This window comes from Hypanus sabinus, chromosome 6 (assembly GCF_030144855.1).
Source record: "Hypanus sabinus isolate sHypSab1 chromosome 6, sHypSab1.hap1, whole genome shotgun sequence".
NCBI classification, from domain to species: domain Eukaryota; kingdom Metazoa; phylum Chordata; class Chondrichthyes; order Myliobatiformes; family Dasyatidae; genus Hypanus; species Hypanus sabinus.
Window position 1 is genome coordinate 170,606,664 of NC_082711.1, and position 26,748 is coordinate 170,633,411.

The window sequence follows — 26,748 nt, forward strand, 5'->3', positions numbered from 1 at the left end:
GCTTATGGGCAGAATGTTCTGCCTGTAATTTTCTAATTCATATACTATTCTGTTCACAGCATCTGGTTGGACGGTTAATTGGTAAACAAGGACGGTACGTGAGTTTCTTGAAACAGACCTCTGGTGCCAAGATTTACATATCCACATTGCCTTATACACAAGATTTCCAGATCTGTCATATAGAAGGTAGGTCAGAAATATGAGTCTGTTAAGCACAGGCAAGAACTGACTGACTGAGTGCAAGATGTCTGCCAATAAAGATTCGAGTTTATTTATTGCATGTACATTAAAAAGTCAAGTGAAATGCATTATTTATGCTAACAACCAATACACCCTCGTGTGCTGGGGCAACTCATAAGTGTCACCACACATTACCATAGCAACATAGCCTGCCCACAATGCTCAACAGTTATGGTGATAATCGAGCCTCTTGAATCAGTTGAATCACTCAGGACTTAAAATGTCTATGACTCATTTACTGAAATGTTCAGGCGTTAAGTTCTCAAAGACAATGGCTTTGTACTTGACGGATGTTTAGATCTGTGCTCTCAGTTCTAAAGGCATTGGTATATTGGGTCTACTTTTATGGGTTGTGTAATTAATGAGACCAGGGTAACCAAATAGTGCTTGAGCATCTGTTTAGAATTCCTTGTTTAAACTTCATTGCAGTTTACAATGCTTAAATAAGATCATGACAGCTTAATGCCATAGGAATTGATGTTGGAGTCTTGTTTTATATTCAGATCATTAACAAGCTATGGTCTAACTAATGCTTGACAGAATTTGGTGTAATTCTCTGTATATTAGACACCTACTTAAAGGGCACAGGATCAGAATTAGGCCATTTGCTTAGAGTCCAGCCATAATTCATCATGGGCGATTTGGCCTCTCAACTCCATTCTCTTGCCTTCTCCCTGTAACCTTTGCCTTTACAAAGCAGACTTTGCTTTAAATATACCCAATGCCTTGGCCTCCACAGCCAGCTATTGCAATGAATTCCACAGATTTATCACTGTCTGGCTAAAGAAATTTCTCCTCATCTCTGTTCTAAAGGGATCTTTCTTTTTTGATGCTGTGTCCTCTAGTCCTAGACACTCCCATTATTCAAAACAACCTCTACGTGTCCATTCTGTCATCTTTCAATATTAAGTCATTTTCAATGAGATATCTCTCCCCCCCCCCCCACCCCTGCCCAGTCTTCTAAACTCCAGCAAGTATAGGCCCAGGTGTACATTAAAACTTAACATTACTGGGATCATTCTCATAAACCACCTGTAGACCCCTTCCAGTGTCAGTGCACCCTTCCTTGGATATGAGGCCCAAAACTGCTGTCATACTCCAAATGTGATCTGACCAGTGCCTATAAAGCATCAGCATTACATCCTTGCTTTTGTGTTCTAGTCCCCTCAAAATGAATGCTGACATATTGTATTTGCTTTCCTTACTACCAAGTCAACATGCAAGTTATCATTCATTGAATCTTGCACCGGGACTCCCCAAGTCACTTTGCACCAGATTTCTGACACTGCTTCCCACCTAGAAATTAGTTTACACTTTTATTTCTTCCACTAAAGTTCATGGCCATACACTTTCTTCCACTGTTCCATCTGCCATTCTCCTTATCTGTCCAAGTCCTGCAGATTCCTCAACATTACCTGCCCCTCCATCTACCTTTGTCATCCACGAAATTGGCTAGAAAACCAGCAATTCTGTCATCTAGAGCATTAGCATATTATGTGAAAAACAGCACACCCAACTGCAAAGTAACACCAGTAGTTACTGGCAGTCAACCAGAAAAGGCCCTGTCAAGAAAACCCTCAAAAACCTCATCCATTCAGTAATCTCATTGATTTTGCCTTGCCTATTGTCTTGAGGGACAAAATATTAAATGAGGTAATGTGATTTTTAAATGAAATAACCTAAGCCAGTAGTTTTACAAATGCCTTCACTCAGCTGCCCAGTCTTAGGAGTTAAGGATTTAGCTGCAATTGCCAGCTATTGTTGTGCAAGCACTATTGCTTGAGGTACTGTTTTTTGAATGAGGTACTAAACTGAGTAAGCATTTGTTTGCTGAATTGGAAACACTAAACATCATGAAACCATGTAGAAGACTTTTCCAATAATGTAGTCAACATCCTCTGCCCTAAATTATCTGGTTACTTTAAAGACTTGCCACATTTACTTATTTAACTTCGGTTTTGTCAAATTCCTAGTTTTTATTTTAAACAGGGAATCAGCACCAGGTAGACAAAGCACTTGACCTGATCGGAAAGAAGTTTAAAGAGCTGGATCTTACAAACCTGTATGCTGCACCTCCATCTCTGACAATACCAGCACTGCCCATAACCTCATGGGTAAGTATTAACTATGTTAACATGTTGCAATGGATACAATATATGGTTAAAAGAAAAAAATTATGTACCTTCTGCAATTACCTGATGATCAGACCACATTTTGAGTATTGCAGACAACCTGGTAATTGCAAAGGGTTCAAACTTTTTCTTGCAACTAGTTTTTCACTGACTTGGCTATTTAATAATATGCAGTAGATTTTCAATCTGTTCTTAGATTTTTGATCCGTGAGTTAATATTCTAGTTAAAAATCCTTATTTGTGATTGCCTAGTCCATTGTGTCGGATAAGATAGCTGAACCTTTTTTCCAAATTGTATGATTTCTGCTCAAGAAAAATGATATCTGAACTTTCAGCAAGTTCACAATCAAAATCAGTTTACTCTTTGTTCTCAGGAAAGCTTTGGAGCAGTGAGAGAGTAGTTGAAACGTCTGAACTTAAATGCTTTAGACATAGTATTTGTCAATTGGACCGTGTAGGTATGACTTAAATCTTAAATCTTGAGCTCAAGACTAATTCCAAAATGATTGGTGTTGTACAATCGATGTAGCATTAATAACAAGTTTGGAGGGGGGAGCAATATTTTTCAGCCTCTTCCTGATAGATCATCTCTGAGATGTTACTTATTTTGAGGTTGCCAACAGTGTTTGCAATGTGCCAAAGAATAACTTTGAAACATAGAATCAAAAGTTTACTGCTGGGTACATAGTTTAGCAGAATGGATGGTCTGCCACAATTAACTTGCTTGAATGCCCAGGTCAATGAGCCATACATTTGTTTTGTTTATGGGTTCTGAAGAATTGGGAGAGACCAAGCGGGTATAATTTATTTTCCCCCTGTGATAGAGGGACCTGAATGCTGATTTTAAAGTGGCATTTTTTTTTTAAAGTACACCCATACAGTTTGATTAAGTTTTAATGGTCAATGCAACTTCAACTCTTAGGATCTCAGGCTTTCCAATCCAGATGCTAAAATACAATTGTTTAGTGAACCGGAGAAATTAGGAGTTAATTTGAGGAATAAAAGAACGTATGACTGAGGTGTTGAGGCAAATAACCTAATTTCAAATGTTGAATTCATCTGAGTTTAGAATGGTTGTTTTGACTTGTATTGGCTGTAATGTTACAGAAATTAACTGAAATGTGATAACTATTGAAAGCATTTGTAGACAACTGAATGTCACCATTAGTAGTAAGCTTTTTTAAAAAACAAGCACTTTTTAAAAAGCTGCTTAGCAGGGGATGGCCTCAATGTGTAGTGTGAAAAGATTGCATGCTGTGAGTTTTCTGAAGGTCGGTTGTCAAGTGAATTATTGCACATTTAAATTGTAGGTTAAAATTATAGGGAGCCTTCATGCCAAGCCTGAAAGCTTGAAATTAAATGTCTAAATGTACATTGATTGACCTGGCAAATTCTGGTTTTAGTGGCTTAAGTTTTAACTGTTTTGCACAGCTCATGCTTCCAGATGCAGTATCTGTTGAAGTGCTGGTGGTGAATATTGTCAACGCAGGGCACATGTTCCTGCAGCAGCACACTCATCCGACGTGCCACGTACTACGTAACATGGATCAACAAATGTTTATTGTTTACTCTCAGCCAGGAATCCCAACACTGACACCTCCATTAGAAGTTAAGTATTTTTTTTCTTTGCTAACGTAGGCATAATCTGAATTTAAGGTAGAAGCTGTGTAATGTAAAACATACTGACCAGTCCATGGGACTCATCTTGTTCAATGGTCTTTCATGACATGTACATGAGTCAAAAAATGGTATTGGCCAAAATTTGCACTACTTGCATACTTTTCTCAAGTTGCTACTTCAAATTATTTATCTAGAAGTCTTTAAGAAGTAATGAAGCAAAAAGTTTAAAAACTGTTTACTTGACCACTGAGCTTGGGAGAATTGCTTTAGTTTTAAGATCAATGATAAATTGCCACGGTGCTTGCCATTCTTTGCGTATGGAAGGAATAGGTATTGTATCTTGGCAGCATTAAATATATCATTCAACTTTGTGCTGTATATTGTGCCCAGTTGCATCCCGCATGTTTCTAACCAGTTGTTGTATCTTGGAATCGTGTGGTTTGGTGTCACTGAGGTAACATCCCATGGTATCTTATGAAGCCCTATGGACCTTCCTCCCTCACTAGTGGAGCTGCTGCTTTGCTGACTTAGATTCAGGGAGCCTAATTCCCTTGCTCTTTTCAAAATGCATCAGGAAGGATTGCAGTTTGATTTTTTTTTTAAATCTGCTTTATCATATTGGTATCCCACTACCTCCTTGCTCCAGGTTTCTCCAGGGTTAACTTTCAGTGGTGCTTTTATTTCTAGCACTTGTCTCTTTGCAGCTGGTGCTTTATTTCATTGTCAGCCTTGGTGCTGAGTGTATTTTGATGGCCAGTCTCAAAGCATGATATGCCAGTAAATTATCCTGTACCATTAAGTGCAGTCATTTTCCAGGAGTCAGGTGATACTGTAGAAACTTGGCTTCTGTGGATGCATGTTGCACTTGTCTAACTTTTGCATGGTTTACCACTGGCATGATTTCATTATCTTGAGAGTTAGCAACTTGGGTGTGAAAATGACAGAGCTATCGAATTGGGCATGATCGCAGTGTAACAATGGGTAGCACTGTAGTTAGACTACAGCTCTCAGCTCCAGTATCACCAGCATCAGTCTTGATTTCAGAATCAGGTTTTTCACTGACATGTTGTGAAATGTACCATTTTGCAGCGGTATAGTGCAATACAAAAAATACTGTTACAAAAAGAAATTTATTTAATGAAGTGCAAAAAGGGCAAAGTGTTAATGGACCATTTAGAAATATGGTGGCTGAAGGGAAGAAGCTGTTCATAAAACATTGCTCGTGCACCCTCAGGCTCCTGTACCACCTGCCTGATGGTAGTAATGAGAAGAAGGCACACTTTGGCGGGTAAGAATCCTTACTGATGGATGCCACCTTAAGGCACTGCCTTCTTGAGGATGTCCTTGATGGTGGGGAGGTTAGTGTCTATAATGGAGCTGGTAGTCTACATCTTTCTACAGCTCTTTCCCAATCCTGTGCATTGGAGTCTCCATACAAGGGGCGATGCAGCCAGTCAGCTCTTATGGTACATCTGTAGAAATTTGCTGGAGTCTTTGACATACCAAATCTCCTTAATGACCTTTGTATGGAATCTGCACATCCTCTCCGTGGCCACATAATTTTATTCCGGATACTCTGATTTCCTCCTGTACTGTATTGCTGTGGCATGTGGATTGATCAGTTAATTGGCCATTGTAAATTGCCCTCAGTTTGAAGGAGTTGTAGTCTGGAAGGAACTGAGAATGCAGGAGAAAGATATGTAATGAAATGGCTGTGCTGTCAAAGGAGTCAAAATAGCTGTTATCACAAGGATAATAATACAAGCCATGATATGGGCAGGTTTGGTGCTGCAGTACAACATATGGTTTTCATAATTATGGTGGTGCTACTCAGTCCCATAGTCCGAACTAATTTGCAGGTCTGCTCTCATCACCTACTGTCATAACCTACTAAAGCACCATGTCTTGCGTAACTGTTTGCTCTCACTGCCTTTACACGGATGCAAAAACAACTTGGAATGCTTCTCTTTACTCCTACAGTTGGTATAATTTGTGCAGCTCCAGCAGTAGATGGGGCTTGGTGGAGGGCCCAAGTCGTTGCTTTTTTCGAAGAAACAAATGAAGTCGAAATTCGCTATGTTGACTATGGTGGCTATGAACGAGTTAAAATTGAAGCATTACGACAAATCAGGTGATGTTCCTATTGTGCTTAAGTTTATAATTCAACCAAAGGTAAACCAGTAGGAGTCCAAATCTGTTTTTAGGTGTTATAGCCAGGTACTTGAAGTCAAGACAGTACCTCAGCTTTCATTCTCAAAATACAGCTAAATCAAAATTGATTATTGTACCCATTTCTAGTCATGGATGATAAATGTTAATTTGAGGTTGCCAACTCATCCTCTGCTCACGCACCTCATTGTTAATTTCTATGCTTCATTCTTAAAATATATATTTTACATATTTGTCATTGTTACCTATGCAGATGCATCAGTGGGGGAAATATCTTCCAAGTGGGTCCTCATTAGCTGAAATTGTGGGCCTCTTTATATATCTGGAAAATTAAGAATCCTCACCTAAAAGTCTGTTACAGTAATATGGTCTGGTGATTTTAAATTGAAGAACTTGGCTGTTAGGTTCTGTGTACTCACCTAGCTCAGTGAGTACACACTAAATCAGATGGTTGTCAATTTGAGCCCCAATTGAGACTTAAGTTAGATTGATGTTTAAGGCAAACATATGTATTTGCTTTTTCACACTTTTTCTTTGCATAGGTCTGACTTTGTGTCACTCCCTTTCCAAGGGACTGAAGTCCTGCTGGATAATATAATGCCCCTCCCAGGTAAGAAGTCTGTGCCAAGCCTTTTCAAAGCCTGTGGTGGAAAATTGTACTTGTCTTTAGGTTCAAGTCATATGCTGCTCAAGTGCCTCTGCCTCAGTTGCAAGTTAATGTTTAATTTTTGCACTACTGTCTACATAATAACTGTGCTGGTGTGCTGAGCACCAAAACTTAACAAATTCCCAAGAATTCACTCAGCAATATGGCACCTCTTCACTGTTTGGAAGGGGAAAGATCTAAACATCAGTCTGGGCAGGGGTGCTGAACCTATGGCAGGCATGCTCAAGATGGTATATGCGAAATTTTATTGGCGTGCAGTGTTGCTCCTCAATTCTTAAATCCCACCCATAATAAAAAGATACATACTCTTACTGCTATGTGTTTTTGAGTGAACTAATTCATTAATCAATGATAATCTCTGCTGAAGTTTATAATCAGGTGTGAAAGAAATTTTTAGATTGTGAATTTGGCATACTCTAGAAGGTTTGCCATCGTGGTTTAGGATCTGCAGCTGTTCAAATGCTGCAAATACAAGTTGTGTTTCTGTTTGCTAATTCATTCATCCAATGGCAGTATTTTGCTGTTCCTCTTGTTTCCAGATTTGCATCCTGGAACTCCTTCCCTACACAATTCAACATGATCTCAAGCATACCTAATGATGGGCAGTTGATGTTGGAGTAGCTAGCAATGTCCCATGGACATTTTAGAATTTCACAAGTGTTAAAAGTAAATTTATCAAATACAAATGTCACCATATGCAGCCCTGGGATTTGTTTTCTTATGGGCATACTTAGTAAATCCAATAATCATAATAGAATCAATGAAAGATCACACCTGACAGTGCAGACAAACTGCTAGTATGAAAAAGTAAGCAATAAATATTGAGAACATAAAATGAAGTCCTTGCAAGTGAATAGGAGCTGGTAAACCAGTGTCACAGGGATGGAGGGCACAATGCATGCCTGTACAGGTGTGCTGTGGAGGTTTTCCTGTCAGTTCTCATGTAGAACCTACTCTCTCGGCATTACAGGGGCTACAAAGAAAAGAGCCATCAGGACCATCACAAAGGCTGCTGTGTGAACTTGCAGATGAGTGTGTGAAAGGCACGAAACACTCGATTGCCCCAGGTTTACATCACTGATATAGGTTGTGGAAACAGTTTAGTGATGGGAGAAGTGAAGTTGTCCCACTGGTTCAAGAGCTTGATGGTTTAGGGGTAGTAACTGTTCCTGAGGCTCCTGTACTACCATCTTGTTAGCAGCAGCGAGAAAATAGCATGTCCCACATAGTGGAGTAATGCATTTTATCACTATAATAGGTCGATACATAACCTGACACCCCCTCAAGTAAAGATCTGTGACCTTGTTACTTATTTTACAGGTGAGGACCACTTCTCAGATGAAGCAAATGCTGCGATGGATGAAATGACACGTGGCGCAGCTTTACTTGCCCAGGTGAGAATTGCTCGGAAGGTAGTTACTGGCTTTTTGAACTTGGAATCTGGTATTATGGATATTTTTAAGGAATGCCATTTCTCAGGCAAATTCAAACAGCATTGCTAAGTATGTGCACAGCAATATGCCTTGTTCCAATTCCACTGACTATCAGAATACAAAAACATCAGTAGAAAATGGCCATTTATCTGCTTGTGGCAGCTCTACCAATCAGCAAGGTCATGTTGATTCTTGTACCTCTGCACTATTTGCTAGTATTCTCTTAAAGAACTGTAAGTTTTTAGATATTGTCTTGGATAGACAATGCTTGGTAAGTCTATTTCCATGGTTCTGTAGAGAATTCCAAAGATTCATAAATGTCTGTGTGAAGCAGTTTCGTTACTGGCACATTTCTGAGCTCTGATTCCACAATCAGAGAAGAGCTCATTCCTGCAAATAAATTTTAATGGGATCGATCACCTCATCCTTTTATGGAATATAGACCCATTGACCATGTTCTGATTTGAGACTACTTGACAATTAAGTAAATGTTAACTATTAATAGACTTCTCCCTGTTTATGTAATGGATTCTAGGAAGCAGATTTAACATCCACTTGCAGTCTTGTTTCCATTTCATTTGATAGTCCTTTCGCTGTAATTAGTTTTACTGTTAATTGGGTCTGAGTGATGTTGAGGAAAGTGGAGCTCAGAAATCTTGAATGAGATTTTCTACTGTTTGATAATGTCACCTTGTTTACAGAATGAATAAAGGAGAACTTTGGACATGGGGTTTCATAACTTTGGAATTCAGCAATTTTGTAATGGTTTGCCCAGAAAATTATTTCCACTTTTTGTTTCTACATCCTGCTCTGGTAAACTTGGTTGTGTTTCACAGATTGGCAGGGGTCCCATTTAATTTCAGTCAAATGTGTGACTGGTTTCAGTTAATAAAAAGTGGCTTCAATTTGCATTTTTCTAGAAACCAGTTTATCTCTGAATCTACTGGATTTTCTCGGCGGCAGGTGGGGGTTGATCAATATTTTAGATTTCAAGGAGTGCTTGCTATGTATCAGAGCAACGTTCATTCTGGTATAGTCAATATAATATAAAAGCTGGTCTTCATTTATGCATGAGACAAAGGTCAGTAAATCAGTTACAAAATCACAAACTAATTTACTAATGTAACTTTCCTATATCATTCATCTTTGTCCACGGGGGCTTCCTCGAGGTGCTTCACTTCCTTGCGTGTTCCAGTTAGTAATTGGTAATTGTATATTTGTCCTTTGATTAGGCTAGGGTTAAGTAGGTGTGCTGCTGATTGGAAGGGCTGAGTGCTGTAAAATACTTTCAGGAACTCTTTAACGCTTTTGGTCTTGAGATTAAATTGCTGTTTATTTTCAGGTGACTGGTTATGACAACAGTGGCACACCTCTCATACACTTGTGGAGTATAGCTGGTGATAAGGTGAGTTGAGTCTCATTTGAAGTGTTAAGCTGTATATAGGAAGGAAATAGTGTTAGGAAAATAATAATTAACTAATGTAATTACTAAAATGGTGCAGTTTGGAGGTGTTAATGCTTCCTTTTGAATGAGGGATTGGTATTTTATCCTCAAGGTTTAGGTTATTTAGCCAGCTCAGAGTAATCTCTTTTCCTCACTTATTTCCCAGTAACTATTTCCTCATGTATGTTCATCAATTCCACCCCAATTCTCCTACACTGAGTCAGCATGTCATTGAGATATGGGAGAAGACTGGTGTGGCCAGGGAAACCCAAATATTCATACCGAAGGTCAGAACTGAACCTGAATCGTTGGTGTTAAAATAGCCACTCCTCATTCCTTTGCATTCTCTTGGCTGTATTGTGATCTTAAGGATTTGAGAAGTTTATTCCTAATTGTCAGATATTATATATGGGGTCTTTTTAACACCTTAAGTTGTTAATTGCACAAAATTCATATAGTACTAGGCAACATGGTGGCACCTTAATGTTGCTTCATAGCTCTAGGTAGCTGGGATCAGTCGTGACTTCAGGCACTGAAGTTTGCATGTTCTCTGGCTGAATTTCTGCTGGGTCATCTGGTTTCCTGTCCCAAAGGTAAGTTGGAAGGTTCAAAGTAATTTTATTAAGATGCATATATCTTCATACACAACCCTGAGGTTCATTTTCTTGTGGGCATTCACAGTAGATACAAAGAAACATTGAATCAGTGGAAAAATTACGCACAACAAAAATGGACAAACAACCCATGTGCAAAAGACAAACCGCAATTCTAAAAATAATAATAAATAAGCAATAAATAATTGAACATGAGATGAAGGGTCCTTAAGTGTAAGATTCATTTAAGGTTGTGGGAACAGTTCAGTGTTGCGGTGAGTGAAGTTACCCTCTTTGCTTCAAGAGCCTAATGGTTGATGAGTAATAACTGTTCCTGAACCAGTAACTGCGGCTACTGTAAGTTATCCCAATGTAAATACATGTCAAAAGAAAGTTGTTGAAAGTGAGAAGCTCGGGTGGGGGAAAATGAAACTTGACATTTAGCTGCTGGGAGCCAGCATTGATCAAATGAGCTTAATCGTAGCAGCATCATGTGTTGTAGAAAGTATAAGTATTTTAATTTTCCTTGAACAATCTTCAGCTATGTCTTGACCTTTTAAAAAAAAAATGTATTCTCTGAATTCATGGCTTCAAAACCATCACTTAACGGCTAAAAATCAGAATTATAAAGGTGAGGTTTGGGTTTTTAGTGCATGTGTTAGGTGAGAGCTGGAACCCCATGATGCTGTTGAAATAATCTGCATTTCTGTTGTGTCGGAGGTACTTTTATTGTAAACAACAACTAGTCATTCTATTTGCAATCCATTCCAGTACTGGTCTCTTTGGAGTTAGCCCGTCAAGGTGCAAGTCCAAGCTCACCTGGAACCTATATGTGTGCTTGGGGCCAGGGCGAATCTTGGACAAGAGGGCACAGTCTCAGTACAGAGGGCGTCCATTTAAAACAGATGCAGAGAAATTTCTTCAGCCAGACGGTGATGAATTTGTGGAATTTATTGCACTAGCAGTTATGGAGGCCAGGTCATTGGGTGTATTTAAGGCAGAGTTTGATAGATTCTTGATTGGACACGGCATTGAAGGTTACAGGAAGAAGGGGCTAAAGGGGATAAAAGATCAGCCATAATTGAATTGCAGAGCAGACTCAATGGACCAAATGGCCTAATTCTGCTCCTATATCTTGTGGTCTTGTACAGTCCTTGTGCATAATATCCAATAAAGTATGTTTCTTTGTCAAATATGGGCTTGACTGTGTATTGAAAGCTTGATGGTTTAACCATAGTGCTATAGTCCACTGAATTTCCAAGAGCTTTTGTGCTGAAATCACAATTTGAATTGAGATGAGGCCTTGAAAGAAAGGATGTGGAGAGGATGTTTACCATGGTGGGGGAGTCAAAAAGATCAGAGGTGCCGGCCTCTGAATAGAGGGACATCCAGTTAGAATGGAAATAAGCCAGAGTGGTTAGTCTATGGAATTAGTTGCCACAGGTAACTGGAGGCAAGTAATTGCGTATATTTAAGGCAGATTAGTCAGGCCATGAAGGGATATAAGCTGGAGGTTGGGGCTGAGGAAAAATTGATCAACCAAAATGAAATGGTAGAGCATTTCCTTATGGTGTATGGGTCATTAGATTGGATCAAATTTAAGTTGTAAAGGCTATATTGATCACACCTGAAGATGCCCAGAGAGCTGTCGGAAGTGACCTCTGTTTCTTGTGGTGAATAATCTTTTTCATTTTCCCCTGTAGGTCCTGTTGTTAAATAGATTCCTGGTGGAAAAAGGACATGCACAGTGGATGGAGAGCTACTAGTCTGCAGCTGGAAGCCATTTTTCTAAACTCATTTTGCACTGCATTGTAATTCAATCATTTGCTAGCTGTGCAGATGTGTATATAAGTCACTGTATTAATATTTTGTAAGATCTCACAGTACATAAAGGGGACTTTTTTCAAAGTTATGGAATCTATAGGTAAGTGATTGTCACTTAATTGTCATGTCTGATTAATTTGATATTTAAGAGAAGCCTTATTGTCATTGTACAGAATAGTTTTGCTAGATGACTTGAATGGAATGAAATTGTGATCAATGAGTTTGCTACTTGGTTGTACAGACCTGTAAAAAGCACCCAAAAAAACTGACAGAATTCAGCTTGTGTGGCGTTTTTTTTTTATATTGTAGCTTGGAGCTTTGCTCATTTGTTTTGTCATTTGTAATTCTGTATTTCCAGTAAGAAGGCACTGAAATAATTTTTCTCTGATTTGAGGATCTAATGCACACCAGCTAGAAAAATCTTCTGGTGTGATACAATCTTGTAGGTTAAGGATGTTCACACACAATCTGAAGTGATACTTCTTTGCTATTTCTTAGTTAGAACTGCGGTCCTTCAGAGGTTAAAACCAAAGCTTTGTGATATATTAATATACAATCCCAAGAGACTAGATTTCCATAATAAGTTAGAATTCAACTTTAAAATACCTAGATGGGGCAAACACCACAGTAAGATGACATGAATTACTATTTACAAAATATATATTTTGGGGGAAATTCCATATAATTTCTTGCATTCTTTTGGCCAGTGGAGTGATCCTTTGTCTAATAGTGGTTGGTGGAGGAAGCTTATTGCTGCTTTAGTTCCAAAAAAAATAGTACTGTTAAGCTAGCCACTTTGCTAGCTGCCCTAGTTTGCCAAGATGTGGTTTTAGATTTTGATAATGTAATTATAACTGGGCATATTGATTCAATGTATCTTGCAGTATTTTACCTGCTAATTTGTTCATGCAACCTAATCTGCTTTGAATTTGTATCCTGAGTTTATCCTTCCAATTAACACCTGCTAAAATGTGCTGAATCAAATAATCGCCCATTGGCGCCACTCTTATCTAATTACCTCATGGTTCATCTTTGAATTTGCTTTCTTTGTGGTGTGATAAAATTGTTTTTGGGATTTTCTGAGTGCTTTGTAAAGACTTGTCATCTATGGATTTTGCTGTTATCCCAGCATTCTACCTCTTTTACCACATTGCTTCGATATTGAAAGTGACAAGTCTTTTACTAGCCCCAGGCACCAAGTATATCAGACTATTTATTCATTGTGTATGTGACATCTATTTTCATTCAGTGTGTAATATACATTGTTTCTCAACACAGTTTCATGTTTCAACCTAATTTGTGTAAAGTTGTACAAGCTTCTAGTTGCCTTTTAATTTAGCTGGGTTATAACTAGGGTTGCAGCATCCATGCAATTTTGTATAATTAAGACTGGTATTTATCTAATCTCTTGGACAACATCAAAACTTCTCGTCACACTGGGTGGATACCTTCTGCGATTGTAATGCAGCAAAGTCATTTAGCAAACTCAACCCATTGAGAAGAGTTGCAATTTGTTAGTAATGTTGATTCAAGCCCAGACATCACGTTTGCAGAGTCAAGACAGCAGGCTCCATCTTCATTCTTGAACATCTGTGGTGTCATGACTCTTGTTTTCAAATTAAACTGCAAGTGAACGGGTACAGTACAGCACTTGAGCTACCCATCTCAATGAAGAAAGACCTGGAGCTGGCCTGCAGGATTGAAGTAGGTGTCTCCTGCCTGTGCCTCCAACTCAGTACATATGTAGTTTTAGTCTTATTCTTTTTCAGCCCATAACTGGTCCCTCTGAACTTGCCAATTTGTTACAACTCATCACAACTCATCTTTGTTGTCCTGTGTCATGTGGCATGGGTGATCATGATCTTCCATCTGTCTTTAATCTGAAGTTCCAATAAGCTCAACTTTTGCATATCCATCCCATGATGTATCTCATGAATGTCAACCTCAACTTTTTCTTCTATCAATTTATCTTTTTGCCATCTCTGCAAGATGTTTGAGCTTCTTTCCTTAGTACGTGTTCCAGAACTTCCAGTTGCCGGTTCCTGATTGATATCTGCTCTCCTCTTTGGCTTTAAACAGCACATCCTCATTTGTTACTGTCCTTCACAATAGTTTTATCATTCTCCTCAAAAATCCCATTTCCACAACTTAGACTCTAGCCTCGCTTTGCTTTGATATTGTCCAGCATTCACTCCCATCTGTTGGTATGGAATGAACATAGCGCCATAACAATTTCTATGGGTATGAAACTCTTATTTAGTATCTTGCATTTAGCAATACCAATCCTTCTAATTTCAATATCAACCCTACTGCCAAATGTTATTGTACTCCCCTAGTAGTTAAATTTAAATGTTTAATTGTTTTGTTGCCTACTTTCAATTTGCATTTCTGTATTTTTGGCAACCATACATTTGCAGTCATCCTGCAGTTGATGGTCAATTGTCTCTTTGCACTTCCTTCAACTTTTTAGTATTTCTTAGGGCTTCTCTTTATCAGCACTGTCATATGATGTTCAAATTTTAACAGCCAATGATCACACTTGGAATACTGCTAATTTCTCTTAGAATCTTCTCGCTATAATAGTTGAATAGGTTTTGTGAGAAAACCAACACCGTCTGATTCATCTTAATCTGGACAAAATCACTTGTCTCATTTTGAACTCATTCCTGATTATTGTTCACAATACAAGTTTCTTAATGATTCTGATTATCCAAGTCACTAGCATCACAATTAGGAGGATTCCTTGCTTATTTCTTAAGCAGCATTTCACTGACTCCTGCTCAAGAGCTGGGTATTGGTATTAATAAAATATTTAGTACAGGAGGATTTTTAGCCGGGGCTGGTGAATCTATAAACTTCTTGGCACAGACAGCTGTGAAAGCTGAGCCATTGAATGCATTTATCAAATTACACTTGCTGACATACAGAACATAGAACATTGCATCAAGGAACGGATCCTTCACCCAGTATTGTGCTGAACCAGTTAAATAAATTTTTAATAACCCAAAAACAAATCTTCTCCCCCATCCTCCATGTATTCATGTGCCTATCTTAACATCTCTTATGAACCTGTAATGTATTTGCCTCTACCACCATACCAGGTAGCAGATTCTGAGTTTAAAAAAAACTTAACCTTCACATCCCCTTTGAACCTACCCTCTCAACTTCAATGTATTCTCTCTGGTATTAGATGTTTCTTCTGTGGCAGCAATACATAATTTAAAAAAAAACAAATAGTGAGGTAATACTCTGGACCACCTCAATGGTAACAATGAGAAGAGGGCATAGCCTCATGGGTAGGGTTCCTTTTGAGGCATTGCCTTTTGAGAATGTCCTCCACTTGGGAGGCAAGTGCGTATGAAGAAGATGCCTGAGTTCATAACTTTCTGCAGCTTTTTCTGATCCGGTGCATACCAGACAGTGATGCAACTAGTTAGAATGCTCTCCAAGGTATACCTGTAGAAATTTGCAGAATTTTTGGGTGTCATACCAAGTCTCCTCAAACGCCTAATAAAATATAGGCTGCTGCTATGCCACCTTTGTAATTGCTTCAGTATGTTGGGGCCCAGGATAAATCTTCTGATACCCAGAACTTTAAAAAAAAAAATTAAATACAACATGAAACAGACCCTTCCAGCTATGCTGCCCAGCAATCCCCCCCACAATTTAGTCCTATCCTAATCAGGACAATTGACAATGACCAGCTGGTTTGTCTTTAGACTGTGGGAGAAAACCCATGCTGTCATGAGAATGTGCAAACTTCTTACAGGCATGGCAAGAACTGAACCCAGGCTGCCATTACTGTAAAGTGTTGTGCTAACCACTGTTACTGTGCTGCCCCACTTGCAGCTGCTCACCCTTTCCACTTCTGATCAATCAATGAGGACTGGTGTGTATTCTTTCAATTTCCCCTCAAGTCCATGATCAATTATTTGGTCTTACTGATGTTGAGTGCAAGGTTGTTGTTCCATCACCACTCAACCAGCTGATCTATTTTGCTCCTATACAACACCTCATACCATCTGAAATACTGCCAACAATATTTGAGTCGTTGGCAAATTTATAGATGGTGTTTGACCTATGCTTAGCCACAGAGTCATGAGGCTGGAGCAGTGGGCTAAGCACGCCTCCTTGACGCTCACCAGTGTTGGCTGTCAGTGAGATGTTATTTCTCTCTGCATTGATTGGTCTTCCCATGAGGAAATCGAGGATCTAGTTGCAGAAGGAGGTACAGAGGCCCAGGTTTTGGGACTTATTGATTAGAACTGAGGGTATGATTGTGTTGAATGCTGAGCTATAGTTAATAAACAGCAGCCTGACTGATGTAGGTGTTATTATCATCCAGGTGATCCAAAGCCTATTAGAGCCAGTGAGACTGCATCTGCTGTAGACCTACTGTGGCGATAGGCAAATTGCAGTGTCCAGCTCCTTGCTCAGAGTTGATTTTTAACCATAACCCACCTCTTAAAGCACTTCACTGTAGATGTGAGTCCCGCTGGATGCTAGTTGTTGAGGTGGCTCACCCTGCCCTTATTGGTATGATTGTCACCCTTTTGAAGCAGATGGGAACCTCCAACTGCAGCAGTGAGATTGAAGATACCCTTGAACATTCCCACCAGTTGGTTGGCACAAGTTTTCAGTGACCTACTAGGTACACCATCAGGGCCCGATTCCTTGTGAGGGTTCGCCCTCATGGAAGATGTTCTGATATTAGCCTCTGAGACACATCACAAGGGCACCAAATGCTGCAGGGATTCACGAGTCTAATTTTCTCCCTTTTAAAGTGTGCATAAAAGGTACTGAGCTCACCTGGCAGTGAAGCATCAGAGCTTTTCATAGGGCTTACAAACCCTACCAGAGCTGGCGGACATCCGATTCCATCTCTAATCTCAATCTGATTTGATTTTTTTGCTCTTAGAATACCTTTCCATAGGTTGTACCTGGACTTGTATAATTCTGGATCACCAGTCTTGAACACCACAGATCTAGCTCTTAGCAACCTATGAATCTTCTGGTTCATCCATGGCTATTGGTTTGGGTATATCCAGTGTTCTCGTAGGCACACACTCATCCAGAGGTCAGTGACAATGGTGACAATTCATTCAGATTCGAAGATGGATTCCTGAATAATGTCCAGCCTACTGACTCAAAGCAGTTCTGTAGGAGCTCTTCTGCCTCCTTTGACCGTACCTTCATGGTCTTCACCACTGGTGCTGGGGTCCTCTGTTTCTGCCTATACGCTGAGAGTAGAAGCTACAGCTAGGTGATCAGACTTTCCAAAATGTAAATGTGCGAGAGCATGGTAAGTGTTCTTGATGGTGGTATAACTGGTCAAATGCATTGGCTGCTCTGGAGAGGGTATTTGGGGAGAAGGGGAGGTTGACCTAGGAAAACCACAGCAATCAGGTGTCTGGCTCTGTTGGGCAGAGAAAATTGAGGGGTGGGAGAAGATGCGTACTGTAATGATGAGGGATTCGTTGGTTAGGGGAGCAGAAGATTCCATGGTAAAAAAACGAGATTCCTGGATGATATGTTGCCTCCTGCGTGCTGGGTTCAGAGACGTGTCAGTTTGAGTCCACAGCATTCTGAAGTGGGAGGGTGAGAGGCTGTGCCTTGTGGTCCATGTCGGTACCAATGATGTGGGTAGGAGGGCTGCTAAGGTCCTCCAAAATGAATTCAGCAAGTGAGCTAAGTTAAGGGATAGGAACTCCAGGGTTCTCATCTCCAGGATTGCTACCTGTGCCACTTGCTAGTGAGGCCAGAAATAGAAGGATCATATAGTTTAACAAGTGGCTGAGGAGTTAGTGCAGGAGGGAGGGTTTCAGGTTATTGAATCATTGAGCTGTCTTCTAGGGACATTGGACTACAGAAGTGGTGGTTTGTTCCTGAACCGGAGGGGGACTATTCTAGCGGGAAGGTTTGCTAGTGCTGCATGGGGTGGGCGGGGGTGGGGGGGAGAAAGGAGATTAAAACTAAATTTGCAGGAGGATGGGAACTAAACCAAATGGTGGAATAGTTGGGCAAAAAGATATTGTTAAGCCTACATACAAAGTCAGGAGTCAAAAGGCCAAGCATAGTGGGACTAACATTCAGACCTGCATATATTTCAATGCGAGGAGTTTTATAGGAAATGTTTGGGGCATGGATCATCATGTGGAATTGCAGGTGGGGCAGAACTGGCAGCTCAAATGTTGCACTGTTCTGTTGCTTTAGATGTGATAGAGTGGGAGGGATTAAATGGGGAGGGTGGCATTACCAGTCAGGGAAAATGACAGCAGTGCTCAATCAGAACAGACTTGAGCTTGTCCAGTAAGGCTTTGAGTAGAACTGAGGAATAACAAGGTATGATCCTGTTAATAGGATTATATTATAGACCATCCAATTCACAAGATTTAGAGAAGCAAATTTGTAGAGATCGCAGACTGTTTAAAGAAGTGTAAGTTTCTGATAATAGGTGATTGTAACTTTAGACATTGACTGGAACTCCCATACGGTAAGAGTTGGATGGGAATGGGTTTGTCAAATGTGTTCAGGAAAGTTTGCTTAACCAGTGCATAGAAGTCCCAACTAGAGAGAGTGTGATGTGAGATTCAGGAATTATTGAAAAGAATAGGTCAGGTCATTAGGTTGAGATTCTATCACCATCACCCAAGGCTGTGTATTTCAGGCACCTACCACTCCTTGTGTATATACAAAAGAACTTTGCCCCAAACATCTTTGAACTTGCCACCTCTCACATTAGATGCATGCCCTTTGGTATTAGACATTTCAACCCTGAGATAAAGATATTAGCTTTCTATCAACACCTCTCAGCTTATAAACCTCTCGTATCTCTGGTCAGCCTCTGCTGCTTCAGTTTGGAGCCACTCTAGATATTTTTATGTCGGACATGTTTTTTCCCTTCTGATTTTCTTTTTTAAACAGTGCAGAGGGTAGAATTAAGAAACTGCAAGGATAACAAGACCCTGATGAGAGTTCTATACAGACTCTAAACAGTAGCCAAGATGTGGGCTACAAATTACAACAGGAGATAGAAAACTTATGTAAAAAGTGCAATATTACAATCATCTGAGGGATTTCAATCTGCAGGTAGATTGGAAAAATCAGGTTGGTGCTGGAAACCAAGAGAGGGAAATTGTAGAATGCCTACGAGCAGCTTGTGGCTGAGCCCACTAGGGGAATGGCAATCCTGGATTGGGTGTTGTGTAATGAACCAGATTAGATTAGGGAGCTGAAGGTAAAGGAACTCTTGGGAGCCAGTGATGATCATGTGGTAGAATTCACCCTGCATATTGAGAGGGAGAGGGAGAAGCTAAAGTCAGAAGTATCAGTATTATAGAAGGGAATTTGAGGCATGAGAGAAAAGCTGGTCAGAGTGGATTGGAAAGGACACAGCAGGGGATGACAACAGCAATGGCTGGAGTTTCTGGGACCAATTTGGAAGGCATAAAAGCAAGAGAGGATATATAATATAGCAAAAATTAGTGGAAGTTAGAGGGATGCAAGTTTTTTAAAAATGGAAGGCAACTAAAAAGCTAGCCAATAATGAGGATGCAAAATGTTTCTTCAGACATGTACAGTGATAGACTGCTGAAAAATGATAATGAGTGAATCTGCAGATGCTGGAAATAAATATATAGCCCAAAATGCTGGCAGAACTCAGCAGGCCGGACAACATCTATGGGAGGAGGTAGTGACGACGTTTCGGCCCGAAATTGCTGAGTTCTGCCAGCATTTTGTGTTTTTATTTGCTGAAAAATTATGCTGGAGAGGTAGTAATGCTGGACAAACTTAAGTACTTTGCATCAGTCCTCGCTGGAAGACACTAGCAATTGCCAGAAATTAGAGTATCAGAGCAGAAATAAGTGTAGATACTAGCATGAATAGAAGATTGGCTGACTGGCATAGGCAAAGTGGGAATAAAGAGAGCTGCCAGTGACTAGTGGTGTTCTGTAGGAGTCCGTATTAGGACTGTTTTTGTATTATATATTAGTGATTTGGTTGGCAGAATTAATGGCTTTGTGGCTAGGTTTGTGGATGATACAAGTAGTGTGGGCAAGTAGTGTCGAAGAAGGAAGTCTGCAGAAGGACTTGGACAGATTGGGAGAATGGGCAAAGAAGTGGCAGATAGAATATAGAGGAGTGTATGGTCATGCACTTTGGTAGAAAGAGTAAAGGTCTAGACTATTTTCTAGATGTAATGCTTTATAAAGTATTGGTCAGACCACACTTGGCATGTTCTGAGCAGTTTTATGTCCCTCATTTCTAGAAAAAAAAATGTGCTGGCATTGGAAGGGTCCAGAGGAACTTCATAAGAATGACCCTAAGATTGAAAGGCCAACATCAGACCTTCTGATGGCTCTAGGCCCGTACTCACTGGAATTTAGAAGAGAGAATGAAGGGGGGATCTCATTGAAACATATGAAGCTGGATGGGAGGAGGGCGTTTCCTAGGATGGGAGTCTAGAACCAGAGGGCACAGCCTCAGAATTGAGGGACATCCATTTGGAACAGGTGAAGATGAATTTCTTTAGCCAGAGGGTGTGAATCTGTGGGGTTTATTGCCGCAGATGGCTGTGGAGGACAAGTCATTGGGCAAATTTAAAGTGGTTCTTGATTAGACAGGGTTTCAAAGCTTATGAAGAGAAGGCTGGAGAATGGGGTTGAGAGGGATAATGATTGACATGACATGATTGAATGACAGAGCAGGTTCAATGAGCCAAATGACCTAACTGCCCCTGTCTTAAAGCACCCAGGATCCAGATTCAGATTTATTTATGTCACTTGTGTTAACAACCACCACACAGAAGAATGTGCTGGAAGTCCACACAGTCCAGCACCAACATAACATGGAAGCAGAATGAAGAAGATATTTCAGGTCAATAATTTTATGAAGGAGGAATCACTAACTTGAAGCTCTTTTTCTTTTTCCCTAACAGATCTGATCTGAGTGCATCCTTTATACTCAACTATTTCTCACGTACAGGGTATTCATCTTTTGCAGCGTCTTGCTTCATTAACGGGTCATGTCATCCCATAGTTTGAATAGCACCATACTATGAGGTACAGAAATGGGACCAGTTGTGTTGTGTTGTAGCCCAGCCACTTCAACGATCAATGTGCTGTGTACAGTGATACTCTTCCACACACTACTACTGTTGAAATGTGTGGTTACTTGCCGTACTGTTGTCCTCCTATCAACTTGAACCAGTCTGAACGTTCTGCTCTGACCTCTCATTATCAAGGCATTTTCGCCCATGGAACTACCACTCACTAGCTGCTGCTTTTTCTTTTTTTTTGCACCATTCTCTGTAAACTCTGGAGATTGTGTGTGAAAATCCCAGGAGATCAGTTTCTGAGATACTCAAACCCACCCCATCTGGTACTAACAATCATTCTACTGGCAGTCACTTAGATCACATTTCTTCCCCATTCTGATTGGTCTGTGCAACAACTGAATCTCTTGACCACATCAGCATGCTTTTATGCATTGAGTTGCTGTTGCATGATTGTCTGATTAGATTTTTGCATTAATAAGCCAGTGTTCCAAATAAAGTGTCCACTGAGTGTGTTCAGTAGCACGAGAGTCCAGGGGTTGCTTTCTCTGTATACAGTGAACTAAGTTACATGTGCTCCCCTTTTTTTTCTGATTGGCTGAATTCAAAGATGCTTTAAGATGAGCCACAGCATTAAACAAGCTGTATTTGCATAAAATACATATTCAGTAATCTTTGCAGTCAAGGCAATCTGTTTCTCTGTGCTTTATTAAAATATGCAATTAATAATCCTAACATGAGCCTTCTTTTGAAGATGAGTTGCTATTGCCACTGCGACGTAATCACAGACCAACATGTTGAAGAGGCCTCTTTCAATTTATCTCTCTCAAGCCCTTACTGATAGTTCCTGTCCTTACTGATTGTTTGAAAATGTCTTTTTCAATGTGAGGTCCTTTCTCATCATTATGGTAATGGAGGCTTGGATTTGTCTGCCTACAAACTAAATCTTTGTTGTTATCTGAACTTGCAGATCTCTTAATTACCAGTTTGTCTCAAAACTTGGGCAGTATATTTACCTTGAACTTAGTTTCGATATTGAAATTTACTTGGCCCCTCGCAAGCTGGATTGTTGTCTCAAATCTTCACACAAGGTGACAAGGTAAAGATGAATACATGGAAATTGTATTCTGCCTCTGGTCTGTACAACTTAGTATTGGAACTACTGAATAGTTTTGCTTTTGAGGTACTACAAACCCCATTTCCAGAAAAGTTGGGATATTTTCCAAAATGCAATAAAAACAAAAATCTGTGATATGTTAATTCACGTGAACCTTTATTTAACTGACAAAAGTACAAAGAAAAGATTTTCAATAGTTTTACTGACCAACTTAATTGTATTTTGTAAATATGCTCAAATTTAGAATTTGATGGCTGCAACACACTCAACAAAAGTTGGGACAGAAGCACGTTTACCATTGTGTTACATCGCCTTTCCTTTTAATAACACTTTTTAATCATTTTGGAACTGAGGATACTAATTGTAGTAGATTTGCAATTGGAAATTTTGTCCATTCTTGCTTGATATAAGACTTCAGCTGCTCAACAGTCCGTGGTCTCTGTTGTCTGATTCTCCTCTTTGTGTTGCGCCATACATTTTCAGTAGGAGATAGATCTGGACTGGCAGCAGGCCAGTCAAGCACACGCACTCTGTGTCTACAAAGCCACACTGTTGTAGCCCGTGCAGAATGTGGTCTGGCATTGTCCTGCTGAAATAAGCATGGACGTCCCGGGAAGAGACGTCGCCTTGATGGCAACATATGTCTCTCTACAATCATAATATATGCCTCAGAGTCAATAGTATCTTCACATACATGCAACTCACCCATGCCGTGAGCACTGATGCACCCCCATACCATCACAGATGCTGGCTTTTGCACCTTTCGCTGTTAACAATCAGGATGGTCGTTTTCATCTTTGACACAGAGAACTTGACACCCGTTTTTTCCGAAAACTAGCTGAAATGTGGACTCATCTGACCACGGCACACGGTTCCATAGTCCTTCGGTCCATCTGAGATGAGCTCGGGCTCAGAGAACTCGCCAGCGTTTCTGTGTAGAGTTGATGTATGGCTTCCTCCTTGCGTAATACAGTTTCAAGTTGCATTTCTGGATGCAGCGACGGACTGTGTTAAGTGACAATGGTTTTCCGAAGTACTTCCGAGCCCAGGTGGCTATAATTGTCGCAGTAGCATGACGGTTTCTTAGGCAGTGCTGCCTGAGGGCTCGAAGATCACGCACATTCAACAGTGGTTTCCGACCTTGCCCTTTATGCACATGTCTCTGAATTCTCTGAATCTTTTCACAATATTATGTACTGTAGATGTTGAAAGACCTAAATTGTCTGCAATCTTGCTTTGAGAAATGTTGATTCTGTAGAATCAATGATAGAAAAATTGAAGCCCCCCCACCCCTCCCTTTGCACAAGCAGCAGTAAATCATCAAACCCCCCCCCCGCCCCCACTCGTGCCAGCAAAGCCTCCCTAAGAGACTATTTAGAGTCCATCAAAACTATAGTCCATAACCCAGCACTTCGCTATCTCTGTCCAACGAGGAGGAGAAAGAGGTCACGTCTACAGCAGTAAGCGTGCTATTCCGATATTACACTTCCCTGTCACTTCTCCAAGCCCCTGAGGACTGGCAGGCTCTCACTCTTTATCGAGAGAGTGAGAGAGAGTGATCTGGGAGAAGCCAGCGACTTGCAAACACACCACCTGCTCTCTTGGTGTTCGTGATGTTCATCTCCCTCGACACTTCAGTCAGTGAATTTGGCAAGGAACTGGGTCATCCATGGGGTCACTCAACAACTTCTGACCTCCCAGTCCCGAGGGCACAGGTCTTCCAGGCTGTTCCTGGAGATAGCAAAGCACTAGGCCGCACAGTCAGTCCAAAACCCCATTGCTTGCTAAGAACCATAGTTTGAACTGCAGTTCACAAACTCTGACAGAACCCCAATCACCTTGAAAAGAAAAAGACAAGGAGAAAAATAAGGTGTTTAGTGGACGAACTAGAAGTCGCCTGGGTCTAACAAAATTTGCTGCTGCTATCTTTCCTCACTCCTCCCATTCCTATGAGCAATTTAAATGCTGAGATGTGTTTTCCCCTCTGATGGTATCTTAAAGCTGAATGCTTCAAGTGATAGCATGTAGGCTTTCATTTTTTTTTATTTGGAGATGAAATTACACAGTGGAAACATTTGTCCTTGATATGCACTTTTCCTCCAGTCACTCTTACTTTCAAAGTTAAACTTAATATCTCATCGTTTCCCTTCTCTCTATGCACATCACCTCTCCATAACCAACTAATTGACATAAACACAAAAGACTTTGCAGATGTGGGAAATCCAGAATAACATGAAATGCTAAGGCAACTCAGCAGATCAGGCAGCGTCTATGGAGTGGAACAAAGACTTGGCGCTTCAGGCTGAGACCTTTCATGAAGGGTCCTGGTGAAGGGTCTTGGCCCGAAACATTGATTTTTTTTTTCCTTTCCATAAATGCTGCCTGATCAGCTAATTGACATGTCTATTTACATTTGCTCGTTTCCTTGCAGAATGCGGGGATTAGTGCAGATAGCTTTCCTAAAGTAAGTTGTTAACCACATTGTATGATGTTCCTCCAACCAGTCTAGTTTGTGCTGAAACACCCTTTTGCACATCTGGCAGAGTTATGCTATTTACACTTGTCATGGAGGTGAAGAATAGTTCTTCTGATCTTTTAGGAGGGAAACACTACATCAAAATTCATAATGGTTGGCATAACACTTACTGCTCAACATCAGAGTTAAATTCCAGTGCCTTCTGTAAGAAAATTTGTACATCTTTCCCAGGAGTGCATGTGTTTCCTCTGGTTTCCTTCCACAGTCCAAAGACCTACAATTAGTAATTGTAAATTGCCCTGTAATTAAGCTAGGGTTGGTCGTTGGGCGCCGTGGTTTGATGTACTGGAAGGATGTACTGTACTGTATCTCTAATAAATACAACTTTAAAAATTGCATTCCCTCCGCACCTCAAACTGATTTAGAGGAACCAGGTGTTATCCAACTTGTTCTAAAATAAGTAATGCAAAGGATACAGAGAGTTTGAGAGATGCCTCCTATTTGCCAGAAGCTGGATAGGTAAGTCTGCTTGATTGTGGAGTTATGGCCATGAACTAATGAATGGAGCATGGGTTAAGAAAAGATTCAGTACCTCTTTGGGAAGACTGGAGATGGAGGATGCTGAAGATTGAGAGGTGGGATAGGAGAGAAAGGTTGATGGCTCCCAAGTGCATGGATAATGAGGGAGCAGAGATGTTAACAAAATTCAAGAGTTCACAATTGAGCTGCTGCAGAGTTGGGGGTGGATATGGTGATATATTGTGATTGGGAGATGGGTCAAAAGGGAGATTTTGTCATTGTCATTGGGTATATTGGGCAACATGGTAGCATAGTGGTTAGCACAATGCTTTACAGTACCAGCAATTCGGGTTCTGCCTATAAGGAGTCTGTATGTTCTCCCTGTGGCTGTAGTTTCCTTTGGGTGCTCCAGTTTCTTCCCACAGTCCAAAGACCTGCTGGTTGATTGTCCCGTGTTTAGGCTAGGATTAAATCAGGGCTTGAAGAGCCTGTTACATGCTGTATCTCAATAAATTGGCGGTTGATAGGTTCTTGATTAGTCAGGGTGTCAAAAGTTACAGGAAATAAATAGGAGAATGGGGTTGAGAGCAACAATAATTCCGTCATGATGGAAATGCAGAGCAGACTTGATAGGACAAATGTTGTAATTCTGCTCCTATATTTTATGGTTTTAGATATTTGTGAGACGAGGGAGGATGATCAAGTTGAAAATACATCACCATATTCTACCCTGCAACTCGTTTTCTTGAAGGCATTCAGAATAGAACAAAAGTACAAGGGAATCAATGAAAAACTACACAGCAAGACTGACAGCCAACGTGCAAAAGACAAAAACAAAATAATAAATAAATAAATACTGAGAGCATGAGATGAGTCCTTGAAAGTGAGGCCTACTGAGTGCGCAGTGTCCATGGACTGAGGATGAATGATGATTCTGAGAACAGGTTGTAGAAGAAATACTAACTGAGAAGCAAGAAAGGTTTGAAGAACTCATTCCCAAAATAATGGGATTTGCCATCAGATGGCACAAACTCGGACAGAACTATTATACCAAGCCTTCATACAGGGCTTCAGACATCGTTTTTAACCGACTTTGTGTTCACCTGCTAAATCATTCAACAGTGTAGTCTAAACAAAAGCAGAATTAACAGCTTTGCAGACTGCAGATTAGACTTTTAGCTTTTTAATGGGTTGTGGCTGCATGGAGGGTGGCAGGGGATTGATTGAGTGTGCCATGAGTCTTTGGGCTGGGATCTGAACTGCAGTTAAGTATTAATGTGGCTCGGGGCCCCGGAGCCCTACATAATGGAGCTAAGGTCCACTTGCCTGAATTTAATTCAGTGTAGTTTGGACGATGAACGCTGTGGAAAGTATTCTCCCCATCCCCCACCCCTTCTCCATGCAGGCAGAAGACAAAGTTGAGGAAATGCTCAGCGTGAGTGCTCTGCAGGTAATGGGA

General features: G+C 40.4%; 1 protein-coding gene across 1 annotated transcript in view; it reads left to right on the plus strand.

Annotated features, from left to right (window-relative positions):
• Positions 1–25,144, plus strand: part of akap1b (A kinase (PRKA) anchor protein 1b) — a 64,071-nt gene extending 38,927 nt beyond the window's left edge. Inside the window, exons 4-11 of the mRNA XM_059973516.1 lie at positions 60–186; positions 2,230–2,354; positions 3,804–3,979; positions 5,971–6,123; positions 6,704–6,771; positions 8,149–8,222; positions 9,604–9,666; positions 12,002–25,144. Of these exons, the coding sequence (XP_059829499.1) occupies positions 60–186; positions 2,230–2,354; positions 3,804–3,979; positions 5,971–6,123; positions 6,704–6,771; positions 8,149–8,222; positions 9,604–9,666; positions 12,002–12,064 (849 nt within the window). The 3' untranslated portion in view covers positions 12,065–25,144. The remainder of the gene's footprint in view (positions 1–59; positions 187–2,229; positions 2,355–3,803; positions 3,980–5,970; positions 6,124–6,703; positions 6,772–8,148; positions 8,223–9,603; positions 9,667–12,001) is intronic.
• The last annotated feature ends 1,604 nt before the right edge of the window (positions 25,145–26,748 follow it).